The 15,300-nt window shown below is 37.1% G+C and overlaps 1 protein-coding gene across 7 annotated transcripts in view; it reads left to right on the top strand.

Annotated features, from left to right (window-relative positions):
* Positions 1-15,300, top strand: part of DMD (dystrophin) — a 1,060,860-nt gene that overhangs the window by 919,746 nt on the left and 125,814 nt on the right. For all 7 annotated transcript variants that reach the window (XM_040088691.2, XM_040088709.2, XM_040088718.2 and 4 more), the window contains one exon: positions 12,568-12,646. In XM_040088691.2, the coding sequence (XP_039944625.2) occupies positions 12,568-12,646 (79 nt within the window). The remainder of the gene's footprint in view (positions 1-12,567; positions 12,647-15,300) is intronic.

Genomic DNA, 15,300 nt, shown 5'->3' with positions numbered 1-15,300 from the left:
CAAAAGCTCCTAGTCAAATCTTTGTATTTTCTGTTTGTAAACTTCTGATTTTAAATTAGTCCTTTCTATATAAAGTTACACAAGACTCAGTGCACCTTTAAATTCCTTTGTATATGTCATTCAAATGTATAAATTCATTGCAGTAAATAGTATATTAAACAAACATGATTTCATTTGCTTTTTACAGATGATCTGATTATTTGTATTTGACAAGAATTGTCAAAAAGCTGACATAAATTTATTTCTGCCTTCAGATTTCTTTAGAAATCCTAGCCACCCTGATGTCTTCCTGCAGGTTGGCCCTGGCTAAATCCCAGGTGCCCTGCAAAGCTGCTCTGCCAGTCCCCAACTCAGCAGGGAAATTTCAGTGGGTATTGTAATGGCTCGTGGGTCAGAATAAGGACAAGGAGAAATCAGCCACTCCATCTTCTGTGAGAAGCTGCCAGAAGCTTCCCCCGTGTCTGACAGAGCCAACACCAGCCAGCTCCAGGAGGGCCCTGTGCCTGTCATACACTGATGCTGTTGCCTTGGGTGGATTTCTTACCTTCTATAACCCCTGAGAATAAATTTCAATCTGAGAAGTATTAATGATTTTTCTAAATTAAAATATGTCATCTGCTCTTCCAGCATTTGGTGTCAGTTTTACTGAAGGAATCAAGTCCATACTTGTTTCTTAAACTGTACTATTAAAGTGCTCTTTCACTGCTTTTTAAAGGATTTTTCATAGAAATCATGAAGGGCATCACTCTTAAGTTTTATGAGTTATGAAACTGTTGGTTTTATTTTTTAGTCTTGTGGAGTCCTTTCTTGAGCATGTCCTTCATTAAGTCTTTCACAAACAGATTTTTTTTCAAGAGAATGCTGATTTGTTCCTTTACTTACCTAGCTTGAAGCCCATGTGTCAAACTGCCACTGTGATAACAATAGCTTGTGAGTTAGACATTCAGAAAGGGTTTCTGACTTAGTAAATTAAAGTTTTGTAACTGCCAATTAAACTGCCTGTCATTGGATTATATGGTGCTGCTATACAGATACTGCAAATTCAGGTTTTGAGTCTGGCTTCAGTCTGTGTGGGAAATCTTGTCTTTGCTTCTCTCTTATCCTTACTCCTCATTTCACAAACTTGAATTGCACTCCCCTTGAGTGGCACTTCATCTCAGGATCTCCATCTTTCTTACTGTCTAAATTCTCCAAAATCTCTTCTATTCTTAGAGCTTCCCAGTTCTCTGCTCTCTGAAGCAGATGAGTAGTAAGGCAAGCCTAAACAGAAATAAATTATTTACTTGGGGAGGAGGGGAGTTATAAAAAGCAGATGGCTGTGGAAATAAGCTGGCAAATTTTAGGAGAGGTTTTTATGGCATTCAATAATAAATAACAAAAGCATTTTTCATAATGTGATGTATTTTCTGGAGGTGAAATGTTATTTCTGCTGGTTGAAGCTGTGCAGATGACAGATATATTTTAACAACTCTACCACTAAATGCACAAGTTTGTTCTATTCATTATTTAACTGATATGTAGAAAAGGTATGTTAAATATTTGCACCAATATGAAGTCTTTGAAATGGTAATAGTGCAGACCAGTCACAGTTTTCCTGGAAATACAGAATATCTGGGCTTTAATTCCTGTGGGGTTGCACCTTGGAGTTTTGTTCCACTGGGAAGGAAGAGCCCTCCCTCTCTGCTCATGGGAGGACCTGAATCTGTGATGTGGATAGATCAGGGGGTTGAACAAAACCATTTTCAAAGATTTTAGCTTCATCTGAGACCTTTACAGATTGACAGTGGTAAATAGGGTATTCAGCTTTTCAAAGAGGAGGCTAACAAAAACAGATTTAAGATGAAAACAGTGTGTAACATTACTGGAATTACTGGAACAAAATTTATGGCACTTACCAAGTGCAGTATGTGATAATGGGGTTTTCTGACACATGTGAAGGGTGGTTTTCTTGCACACATGTATGCACTGTGATCCTTCATGCCAGGATAGCTTTTAACCTTCACTGTGTACCATTTACATCCTCAGTAAAGATGTGGCTTTGCATTCTTTATTTATTCATTTGTTTGTTATAAGCACCTTTTCTTTTCAAACAGAAGAAAGTGGAAATCAGAGACTGTATCTTCCCACTTAGAGTTTCTTAACATTTTGGTTTAGCAGTATGGGCTATATATAACTCAGATTTTGCTTTTGTGTCAATTGAATTTACTCACAGATTAGAAAGCATAAATACATAGATTTTGGCCAGCTGCAGAATGAAGGCAGCTCCTCTCACAAGTCATATCACACTATTATAGGAGTGTTGCCATTATCTTCAATCAGCACAATATCAATCCTATCAGCTATTGCTCCCATTTGAACAGTTATTTGCCTAAAGTAATTTTATTATCTTTCAGTGTGCTATATGCATGTCTTCCCCAGGGAGGAAGAGAGGCTTTTGTTCAAAATCAGGAGCTGTAGCAGTATTCAAAGAAGTGCCAGATAACAGGGAGCATCAAGCACTGACTGTGTGGTTGTTCCCAAGCTTGAGCAGCTGCTGGGGTATGGAACATTCTGCAGAAGTCATTGAGACCGAGAGGCTGTCTTCAAAAGGTTCATTGGACAAGAACAATACATAAAAGTTTGCTTAATCCATCCAGCCAGTAATTTCATTAAATGAAGTTTTTCTTTTCATGTCGTGTCAGCACTTGATTGACAAAGTCATTTCAGTCATCTTGAAACAGAGCATTATACTCTTGAGATTTCCAGATGTAAGAATATGGATGAAACAAGCAAATAATGTGAATAGATCACATTGTAATAAAACTGCACCGACTGACATCATCCTACTTGTTTCACCCTGCACAGCTAAAAAGGAAGCCAAAGATGTGATGTTTTTGGGGGTAGTTTTAGGACTAAGGATTATTTAGAGTGAACAGGTTTATCACCATTGGTATAAGTCTCAAAGAAGAACAGAAGGAGAGGGCAGAAAATATTAAAGAGAGAGGATTAATACAATGGCTGCTGCATGTAGAATCCTTTTTGTACATTATCACTCTAGATGTACCACTGTAAAGAACATTTCTGTATTACCTTCCACCTTCTCATAAGCTTTCCGTATCCCTCTTCCTCCATGCTTCAGTCTTCCCAAGAGTCCTCCTCCTTGGCATGCAAACTCACTTAGGAAAACTAAGCTCTATAAAAGTCAAATTTATACATATCTTTACAGGGTTATTCTGATGTGTATGTCTTAGTATGAGCAGAATTGTCTCAGGAGGTGCATATTTCTCTTCATTTTCTGATTGAGGAAAAGGCTTTTAACTCTCCCACCTTACAACTCCTGAGTTAGGATGAATAAAATTCACACAGACTTCCCTGTATGAGTTTTTCCATGCATAGTCTAAGCAATTCTTCAGCTCTTATTTATAAACATTATTGGATAAAACTGAGAGGTTTACTACGTATTTATGAAAAAAAGTATTTTCATTGCATTTAGGGCAGCAACATGGGTTTGGGAGTGTGGATTGAAATTATATAAGTGAATGAAGATGCTTAACAACAAATTAAGACAAGAATGGGGAAATAGTGGGAAAGACAGGAGTGAACATCAAAGCCTCTTGAATACTGATGGGATGATGATCCCAGAGGAATCAGAGGGCAAATGAGTGAAGGGAGCTGAAGGTGGTGAAGGAAAACACTTTGAAATGGTAATCAGCTAAAAGTAGTGCTGAATAAAGACAATACTGACTGAAGCCTCTGTTTCTTTTAGAAGTAACCTGTATTAAATAGAGGTCCACGCTATGAGAATTCTCACTTGCATTTATGAGCAACTATTCCCAAAACCAATGCTAGCAATGGCACTAGAAATTCACAGATCTGGGGGAAAGGAGCAATAAAACTAATATAATGAAAGATCAATGAAAGTGAGGGAATGTAACTAGAACTATAAAAGAATAATCTTCACTGGTGATGCTCAACCAATACAGGATTATTGCACAGGCGTTTGTTCTACAGCAGATATAAAACATTTCTTGCGTGACATTGTACTTACAGTTCCCCAGGTCACCAAAGAACCATTTCCCTTGGCACAAAAACAGTATATATTACCTTACCTTTCAGAAGCAAATGGTATTTTCAGTGCAGCATGAATTTATTATTTTGTATTAGTACAATGAGAGAAAAAAGAAAAGAGAAACAGGGAAAAAGAAAATCAAAATAACCATAAAATCTTGTTAAGAGAGAGTATGGCTTTACCTTAGGGATGGATTATGAAACATTAATAAAGAGTATTTTCAAATTAAGTACAAAAAAGAAATTAATTTAAATCTTTTGGAAATATTTTTAAAGATAATAGAAAAGAGTCAGTTCTATTTCAAAAGTATAAAAACTATAGTGATAAGAAATAACATATTTTTAGCAGAGAAGCAAAATAAAAAAAGTCACAGGAAAGCCCTTTTTTATGTCATTATAGTGTATGTTAAGGAGACATAACTGTGTTACACATAATGTTATTTTCTGTGCATGCCCTAAAAGTGAAGAGAAAATGCCTAAAAACCCACATCTATCAATCAACCTTGTTAGGGTAGGAACAGTACATGGTTAGAGCCTAAAAGGACTCATGTTTTGGCAACAGCAGAATCATAATTGATGGTTTAGCCTTTTCCTAGATTCTTGTTATTTAACACATGTAACTAGGAAAACACATAGAAGACATTTTTTTCCTGTGAATAATGCTTATCACAATTTATAATCCAGAACCTTCCAAATGCCCTGTGTTTTTAGCACAATTTAATAAGATTTAATTACACTGACAAAACAGAAATTTTGATATTCATAGTGCAAAAAGAGAGGACTCACTTCAGATTTGTCCCTGCTTCCTGATTCCCTTAGACTTCTGTTGCTCAGTTTTAATTGCAATTGTTCACTCAACCCTCTGCTGTGGGCCACCATCATTCCTTTTAATTCCTTCAGGCTCTCTGCAGCTGATCCATGTGTGTCTTGGTTGGGGGGGCCTAGAGATGACCACAATGCACCACCTAAAAATTATATGGATGTTGAGTAATCCTGAAGGATAAGTTTAAACATGAATCCTGAATGTTCCTTAAAAAAGATAAAAAATTATGTGGAAACATTTCAAAGTATATCGTATGAAGGTAAGCAGGTGCCTTGACCTCAGAAGTCAGATTTGATCTCAGGAAGAATATATGCCATGCTGAGCTCCTCACTAGACAGTTTTACGTACCACAGAACATATTCTCTCCCTAGCTGCAGGCACCCAGCTCCCGCTGACTTTGAAAATGTCAAACTGCATCAGAGTTAGATTCATTTTAAGATCAATAACCTCCCAGAGGTTCAGGGTAGCCTATACATTTTAGTTTCTCTTTTCCCCTGCTTACAATACAGAACTAAGAGTATATATAGTTTCAGCTTTCTGCTGAAGGCAGAGGAGAAATCGCTGGATCTATAGGTCTGCACAGTCAGAGCTCCAAGGAGTATATTTTATGGGGACATATGGGAGATACAGAATAGCTTTAAACTAGGAATGATATCTTTGAGAACTTGTGTCTGGGGATTAAGGAGCAGACCAGTGTAGGGTGTAGTGGGTGTCTGCTGTAGGCCACCTAACCTTACTGCAGAACAAGGCAAGGAGAAATAGCATCCATGGGGGAGCAGCCTGATCATTTGCTGGGGAGACAACCCAGCAGGTTGTAAGCAATTCAGTGAGCTCCTGGGACACTTCCCGACATAACTGATGGAGGAGCCGGTGCAGACAGATGCTCTGCTGGACCTCACACTCACAAACAAGGAGAGGCTCACTGGGGAGGTGAAAATCGAAGGCTGTGGTGACCGTGAGACCACAACCTGGACTTCAAGAGAGCAAACCTTGTCCTCTTCAGGGATCTGCTTGGAAGAATCCCATGGGATAAACCCCTGGAAGTAAGAGAGGTCCAAAAAAGTTCATTGATAAGGAAAGAGTACATTCTAAAAAGCTCAAAACTGGTCCATCCTAATCAGTAGGGAGTCCAGCAAGACTGCCAATGGTCCTCTGTGCATGAATAAGGATCTCCTTGCAGAACTCAAATATATAAAAGGAAAGAGGGAGCTGGGACAGGTAACCTGGGAGGAATATAGAGGCACTGTTCCAGAGTATAGCAATGTGGTTAGGCAAGCCACAGCCCACTTGGACTGGAATCTGCTAGGGGGTGTCTGTGGGTATTTATTTATTTGAACTTGAAGCTAATTGTAAATTGTAAATTGAAAACTTTTTATTGGTGTAGTGCTGCTTTCTGAGAAAAATAGTAGCTAAATATCAATGTTTGTAAAATTGGTTTATTGGCACACTATAAAAGGAATACAGCAAGGAATCTGGCAGAAAAAAATAGTTGGTATTAATTAAATTGCATACAAAAAGAAATATTAAAAAAGAAATAATGTGGTTGGACAGTGAAGAAATGCTCACGAATGAAGGGCAGCACAGCAGTTTCTAGTACTTTTGAAAGGCTGAGCCCATGCTCAGCTCATACTAGTTTCATTAAATATTTTATGTCCTACAAAAGTGCATGAATAGGAATGAGGAACATTCAGCGATGTGAAAGGCCTTGCAGAACCACCACCACCTTGTGTGATGGCTTCTATGGGAGCAGTGGGGATGTCAAATGAGAAGCCTCCCTGAGAGAATATTTTTGATCCCCAACAAAACAAATAACGTTTTCTAAGAGAATTGTTTCTTAAGGTTTCACATGGTTTGTTCTTAAGATTTCACATGGTTTACCACTGTTTTATTCTCTCCAAAATTTGATGGTTTTTGTTATTTAAATTTTTAAGACCTAACTTTCATTCCTTAAGCATAGAGATAGAGAAAGGCCAAAGTGCAGAGATGTATGATTATAAAACAAAAGCCTAAGAAAAGATAGCTGCTTATTCACAGTAGACATATTAATTTAAGGAGATAAATTTTTATTTCGTTTTCTAAGGCTCTATGCCCCAAGCTTTTGGATGTTATATAACATTTTATTCTTATTTCATCTGAAAACATAAAAAAAGCAGTCAAGGTACAATACATGTGTGCTAGTATTTCTTATGTTTGGGGTGGGTTTTTTTTGAAAGGGGAATGAAGTAATTCAGATTTCAATCTGCTGAAGTATCCAGTCCCACCACGTCCCAGAAATTTGAATTTAGTATTTATAACAGCTGTAAATGCATGCATGTAGCATTGTACTTACCTATTTTTTCTTTAGTGTGGAAAATGAGCAAATTTTTACACTCTAGAAATGTTTCAGAACACTGAACTTTTCACCAGAAAACTAATCGTCCTTAGCCATTTTTTCAACTCTGTAAATGTCAAGACTTAAACCTGAACTTCAGCGCCTGGGAACAATGGCTATCAATTGCCTTTCCCCCCCTGCTGCTCCTCATTAACAGCACAAAATGTGCTTATTTAAATCCATCCTTATCGCCTAATGTACAAGGAGCAGCGAGTGACCGAATTCAGAATATTAGAAGTACGGCAGATCAGATCTTCCCGTTTATTGATTTGTGCAGAACATCCCCAGCACCGCTTTGACAGCTCTGAGTCAGTGAGAGCAAAGAAAGAAGCTTTTCAGCTCTTGGGAGGAGAATTGCTGGGCAACATTAAAGAGGGTCTCGGAGAAGCCGGTTTCCTTTGATATGCAGTCAAATTGGCTGTGCTCAGAGTCAAGGTCAGGAGGCTGTGGAAATGCTATGAATATGGTGGGGAAATTAAAGGAGTGTTATTTTAATAAGTATTGTGTGTATGCATGCTGATTGATACAGAAAATTGCCCTTTTTGTGAGAACAGCTTTTGGTGAAGTGAATTTTGACAAAAAAAAAAAAAAAAAAAAAAGGAAAGAAAAAAAATAAGAAAAAGAAAAAGGAGATTGTGTGTCCTTTTGCTGCTGCACTAAATAGAGCTGTTTAGATGAGAATCTTCTCTTCTTTCCCTTTTTTCTTGCCATTTTTTTCCCACCATTTTTTTCTCGCCATTTTTTTCTCAGAATCCCAGCCATTCAACAGTTGCCTTAACTCTTTACATTTAGCACTTTTTTAAACTAGCGCTCTCATTTCTCCTGTTTCATGTTAATAAGTAGTAAAAACTGCTACATGCACGCCTTCATGTAATTTTTTTAATAACTTCCTTGCCAAGTTCACCGAATGTGAATCCTCTGAGCGTGTTGAGCACAGAGAGGCACCCAAGCCGTCCCCTTGGCTCATGCAGCCACTCATGGCAGAGCAGTCCAGCTGCAATCAGAGCTCAGATAAGCACCTCTGGGAGATTTCCTCCACTGAACTCGTTCAGTTGAAAATCAAAGCTAAGGGAAAGACTGTGGCAGGATTATACCACAGCTGGACCAAGGCTCTTATGTCTCTGTAGTGTTGTTAGATCCAAGAGGACGAGATTGATGGATTGACAGAGAGAACATTTTTATTGCTCTTTGCTGGGGTCACTCCTTGTTTGCAGGCACAACTTCAAGAGTGAGATGGGTGTGCCTCCTTCCTCCAGCACATCTTGGAGTAGTTCAGCAACTCCAGCACTCGTGGGCAGCTGCTGTTGGGTACTTTTTGAGAGCATGGAAAATACTGAGAATTAAACAGCTCGTATTTCCTTCTTGATCTAGGCCTGCTTTGCAGCGTGGACATAAACACAAAAGAACACTTTATGTCATAAAAATATTCTCAGACAAACTTCAAAAAATGAAAAAACAAGACAAACTCCCCACGCACTATTTAGTAGTAGACCCAAGTTAAATCCATCAAATGGAGCTCTGACTGCAATGGAGCTGTTATAAAATGTTGCCAAGGTTGAACCCCACATTAGGTAAAGCACTCAGAAACTATTCCTAACAACTGTATACCAGAGCTTTGCTGTTGTTATTGTTGTAATTTGTTTTTCTGAACCTGATTACAGATTCAGTTCACACGGCTGCATCCAAGTGATAGAAACGGAACTTGTTTCGTCAAGTGTTTTCAAAGTCTTTAAAGGATAAGGACTTAACGACTTTAAATATTTTTTTTTTTACTTGCCAATTTTTTTAGCAGAAGCTGTTTCTGTACTTAAAATCAGTATAGGATCTTTAATATCACCATTTTTAGCCTCAAGTATATTTACTGCACTGCTGTGGTTCTTTCATTTGTTATGATTGAAAGAAAATAAACGTTATGCAAAACATTGGATTAAATAAATAAAGGAAATCCATGTCTTTTCAAGCATGTATCCCCAGTGAAGAAAAGCAACGGTTCAAGTATCCCAATTACAGAAAATTCTGATGTTTAAGTAAAAACTAGATATAAAATATTGTGGTGCATTTAAATCAAATTCTCTTATGATAAAGCAATAGCTGACTTTTTAGAAAGCTACTTATTTTATTTATTAGTAACATTTCTTGTGGAGAAATACTGTGGAGTTTTACCTAAAAAGTACCCAAATGAAATTCACAGCCCCATCCCATGGAGATTGGAGCAGATGACCACTCTGGTCCCTTCCAGCTTTACCCATCCTGTGATCCTGAATGTTGCATTCTGGTAATAGTACCTTTAAAGTAGTATTTTTTTCATGGCTAAGCCAACACTATGGAAATCAGAAGAGAATTTTTTCCTTCATTAACAGTACATGTTTTTTTCTTCCCCTTAAAGCAAGGAAAATGAATGCTTGAATGAGCTTGAAAATTTTGCAGTTCTCTTCCCACATGGCTCCAGTTGTTCACAACATTTTGTTCTAACTGCTCTTGGTTCAGAGCATAGCATACAAAAATACAAGAGATACTGTTTGTGCTGACTTTGGAGGAGCCTATCTCACTCGATTTGAAGAAAAAACAAGAACAAGAAAAAAAAAAATTTGGGAATTACCTATGGCTTGTTTCTGAAAAGTAAGAAGCACTTTTACATGCCAGTGAGAATTTTTTCCAAGAATTATATAACTTTTATGAAGACTTACATGGATAGAATCTCCTCCATATTGTTGGTGTATAAGTCACTAAGCCAACTCTGATTTTATTGGATCAGAGACACATTCTTCTGTAAGTTTAAGCAAGGATGGTTTTGGTGGGTGGTGTTTTGTACACCATTATCTGAGTTATTGTGGGTTGAAATTCTGTTATTTTACCATTTACATGTTACTTTTGAAAAAATTAATAGAAACTGACTGCAATAATCTTCCTTGCTGTACCACCAACAGCAAATTCATCTTTTACAGCCTTTTGCCTAAAAGGTAGTATCCCAATACATCAGCAAGTGGTATTTCCTGGCAGCCATGTGGAATAATGTTTTGTACTCTCAGGTGATATCTCCTGGAGAATACTCAAGATTTCTCAGTGTTATCTTCTTTTCTGTATAGACAAAATCTACCTCCAGAAAGAGGTATTTCCTGGCTCGCATCCAAAGCTGTTCAGTTGCAAAGTTTACCCTGAAGTGTCTAAGGTATTTTATTTTGCTGATGTACATATACAGCTAAAATTCTTCAGGTGAATAATTTTGTGCAGTTTAAAGGTCACTTGGGTATTTTGAAGAGATTGGAATTCTCAGTTTTAGAACACTTATAGAAGTTGTATCGGCTGTGTTCTGGCAGTGGTCATGTGTACTGAAAGGTTCCCATGCTCTTTTCTGACCACTATTTGGCTGTTGGAATTTTCCTATATGAAACACTGCTCCCCACTGTGTTTGCAAAGTTCTCATTCTCTTTTGGGATTCTTCATGCCAGCAAGTACTTTTTCCGTCCTGGTTGACTTAATGAAAAGTATGTACTAATATAAAGGAAAAGCCATATATTTCTTTATTAAGCAGTATTTCCTAATGACAAAATAAGTATGTTATGAGGTAATTTTAAGACAGTTCTAAAGAGCATGCATGTTTTCATTACATTTTTTCCAGTGGTTTTTATTTGCATGTGTTTTGGTATGTTTAAGATTATCTTTTTAGTCTTCATTAAAAGGTCATTCCTTGGTTAAAAATAATAGCACATCAGTTAATGATTCCGTATTTAAGCTAATTATACCGATGACCAGAAGCAGCCCTTTTGTGGTTTTCTATGCACTCACAGGCTTCCCCAGCTTGTATCTGTGCAGTGAATTGGGTGTGAACTCAAGCTCAAAGTCAGTCACTGGCATGAAGCACTGCCTAACAAAAACATCTGTCCATGCAATTCAGTGGGAAGCCAGAAAAGATGACATAGAAATTAAGGAAGCTGCAGGAAAAGCACATGAAAAAAACGGTTTAAGGAAAGAATGCAAATGGGCATTTTTGCTTATAGTGTTAGTTTTAGAATTGTAAGCAAATAAATCATGTCTAGGAAATAAATTTCTATTGCTTGGTTAAACAATATTTTGGGTTCTAGGGGTTATCTGGCAAACACATACGGTCATATCAGATAGCTCATTAATTCTATCATTATTTTTCCCTTCTCACTGTATCATGCCCAGTTACTATTCAACAGTTCCCTCCTACCACCAACCAAAAAAAATACCCTGAAAGTTTTAAAATGTGGATTGCTTTTTACTTGTGCAACCTATTTGTTTCCTTGTTATATATATCACAATTAGGCCAATAAAAATACACTTACCTTCTGCTTTGCCAGTGTTGATGGAACATGTTTTCTTACAGGCAATATTTACATGAACCTGGTTCCTATCAGTTATTTTATTTAGTACATTTCAAAAATATTCTATCATTACTTTTGAGTGTTTTTTCCTTGTTTTATCTAATCCAATTCTTGGGCCTAACTTAATGACATCCTTCTAGCATATAGGCTATAAAGGGACTGGTAGATGTCACTCATACACCAGGGAATCTTATTGTAACCAACCCCTTTTGGCTGCTTGCTCAATACTCCACTGAGATTTTCAAGGGTAGAGATAAAATCAGTCCTAAACTATTATCTCTGTTTTCATGCAGTACACCAACCCAACAAAACATTAGGATTATGTTCTTCAAAGGTCTGTTCTGAGGAAAGGGTTGAGGAGCCATGATTTGACTGATTAAAAGAACAGTGAAATGTTTGTACCAGCTGCTCTCTTTTGATTAACCTCATTTCAGCACTTGATTAAAATGTGGTTATGTCCACGTTAAAAGAGATTACTTTTCACGTGCTGATTTATAATACTGTAGTTTCAAAAGTACTTTAGAAGTAATTTCAGAAAAGTATTAACAGATGGATGTTCTGACTTCAATATTGACAAGCAGCACTCATACTATTTTTGGGTACATAAAGTCAGGACAGTTTGCTATACCTTTATGTATCTTTATGTATCAGCTTTTTCATTTTCAGCTTCTTCTAGGAGCAGTGAAGATGGGGGACAACAAACAAAACAAAAACAAAAACAAAACAAACAAACAAACAAACAAACAAAAAACCTCCTCTTTTATTTTTTTACCTTCTTTTTTCCCAGTGACACATTTAATCTCATCTGAAGACCCTGAAGGATAACAGTTGTTGCAGGAAACTGCTTAATTTTAAACTGAATGTTCACTAATTAAAAAAAAAAAAAAAAAAAAAAAAAAAAAAAAAAAAAAAAATCTGATTATAATTGCTCCTTGTTTCGTGTCTAGAAAAGAGTAATTTTTTTTGTCCCCTCTTAACAGGTGGCCGTTGATGAGCGCATCAAGCAACTGCATGAAGCTCACAGGGATTTTGGCCCTACTTCCCAGCATTTTCTTACCAGTGAGTGATTTCTCATTTCCCATTCTTCTTGTGCAGTTTGCATACACATTTAATTGATAATTTTGTAGCCATGTGCTAGTTGATGTTTTTATGAGTTTCTATTTTATACTGTATTGCAATTTTTTTCTTTTTATTTTCTTTTTTTTTTTCCTTGGGTGCAGAGAAGTGTTAAAAAAATTCATATTGTCCAGGTCCAGGGTAAAAGGAAAACATCTTCTATTATAAAGTCTCTTTGTCCCCAGAGATCTCTGCAAAGATTCCCAATCTCTGCAAGACTCATCTTCACTGTTTGGGGGTTCCCTATAGGACTAGCAAATTAAATTATGTTAAAAAGCCTTTCTGATGATTTTAACCCAAAACGGATTAGAACCCCCACAAAAACCCAAAACAACACAGATTTGGTTTATCTGTTTGAAGAACAGTTCAGCTCCAAAAAGGGACAAAATAAGACCTGCAAGAAAAATATTTTACAGGATTTGATCACTTAGCAGAGCAGTGAGAGGATCAAAACTGGGGTGGGAGAGTTGGCAGAAGAATGGCTGCTAAGTAAACTTTTTACAACTCTGCATCAAATATAATTGCCAGCAAAATTCCCACTTCACCTCCACAAGCATTCTTTTATCAAGGATGTTTTGAAGTACGCTGAAAGACAACTTGAAACACCTTCAAAGCTCCGAGGCAGTGACTAAAGTGAAGCTTCTTAAAGGCCATGTCTTTTCCATTGTTCTTCAATTAAGGAAAGTAAACAGTAAAGCTTTATTTAAGAGATTATATCAGCAGAACAGAACACAGTCGCAGGATAATGGTCTCCTACATGCATAGGGACAAGCTATCCAGACATCAGGAATAGATGTTACTATTATTGCACTGCTACATTCACAGTGGGATAGAGGACAAACTTTTCTTCTGCTGATACTGCATTGTAATTTTAATAGCTTAACCATTTTCCCACTGAAGATCTCAATGGGAAACTGAAAAATCTCAGCAGATGACCTGCAAAAGCAAAACCAGGGTCGATGTTGTGCCATATAAGACTAATGCAAGCTGATTCAACCCTGAACCTTATTTTTGTCAAATGATGATCCTATGAAGAAATAAGCCCTGTTTTCATTATTTCTGTTTCAAACCCACTTTTCTCTAACTCTTAATCTCTGGGAATACTTTATCAGCTCAATATATATAATTGCAAATCAGACTTGTCAAGACTGAACTGCAAGAGTTATGAGTATGTGACACGAACACAATATTTAAGCAGATACCTGTTTTTCCTTGTGACCCATCGTGTATTCTTGGTGAAAGAATAAATTTGTAGAATAAATTAAGCCAGCCAGGAGGAGACTAGAGTGGCCTGCACTGCATTATCACACTGTTCAAGGTGCCTTTCTTCTCTGTGCTGGTTTTGAGTGCAGTCAGACAATTGGAGTGATCGCTATGTCCAAGGTCTTTTAATTCTGCCTTGTTATTGATAAACTAGAATGATCTAAAAGATAATCAGTGTTATGATAGTCAACTTTTTTAGCCCACCCATCACCAGTGAGATGTTATTCTTCTGCATAACTAATTAGAGCCAGCAAAGTGTGGACATCATTCTGGACACTTTGTGCCACTTGAGTATCACCATAGAAAAAGCAGCCAGGTGAAAATGTGTTGACTTTGGAAATTGTCAAATCTCTTAGAAAAATGGGCCTTTGTATTTGCTAATTTGTTCTCTCTCTCTTAGATGGGTGTGAAAATAAACAATCTTACCCATGCATACAAAAGTTAGGTATTTGAAGCTCTGAAAACATCTGCAGACTCCTTCCCAAGTCTAAAAGTTCGGTCACTGAAAACTGTACATACAACTGTACATCAGTCCCATCTTTCAAATTCCAGAAACATCCACAATCATGTACTGTCTGTATGCCTGGGGAAAATGCCATGCTTTGTCATGCTTTTTATGTACTTCCTCTGCTGCACCCCTGCATGGATGGAAGCACATTTATGGGAGACAGAGCGCTGCACACGTGAGTGCCACAGTCTTTGCCATCCAACACTAGTGCTTTTTTTTCTGCAGATGTACTCTTGGGGGTGAACAAGTCAGACATAAAAGCTGCCAAACAGAACCAGGCTGGTCAAATGAAGGTGAATTTAATTGCTTGTAAATTAGTTTTCAGTGCACGGCAGACAGAATCCAAGTTGATCAGTCTGAGGCAACAGCAGCAGAAAGATAAATCAAAACAATTTTTATGATTTTATTTTATTAGCTCGAAACTCACAGAGCATTTTTAGCTAAGGAGCTAAAATACACATGAGATCAATGCGAGCTATAATCAGGAAGGAAAATAAGCAATCTATTGGCTGTTCCATATCTAGTTTTTATGCCAGTAATAATCAGTTCATCCTCCCTAACTGAGCATCAACTTTCCCTCTTCCATAAATGCTTGCTCATCTTAAGGTGCAAGTAATTATATCTGTTTATATTCTTATATGAAAATTTATCCTTTTATAGTTGATATCCCTTTAAGTAGTTCTGCAAAAAGGCTGATGTAGCAGTCAAGTTCACATAAAATCAGTAACTGAATTACATTTCTCTCCTATCTGAAAGAAAAAATATGATCTGTTGATCATGGTAACATCTTCATGTGTTTGTTATTATTTTATACGTAGAAATTATA

The sequence above is a fragment of the Hirundo rustica genome, chromosome 2, assembly GCF_015227805.2.
Source record: "Hirundo rustica isolate bHirRus1 chromosome 2, bHirRus1.pri.v3, whole genome shotgun sequence".
Classification (NCBI taxonomy): Eukaryota; Metazoa; Chordata; class Aves; order Passeriformes; family Hirundinidae; genus Hirundo; species Hirundo rustica.
This window is presented reverse-complemented; position numbering and strand designations above follow the sequence as displayed.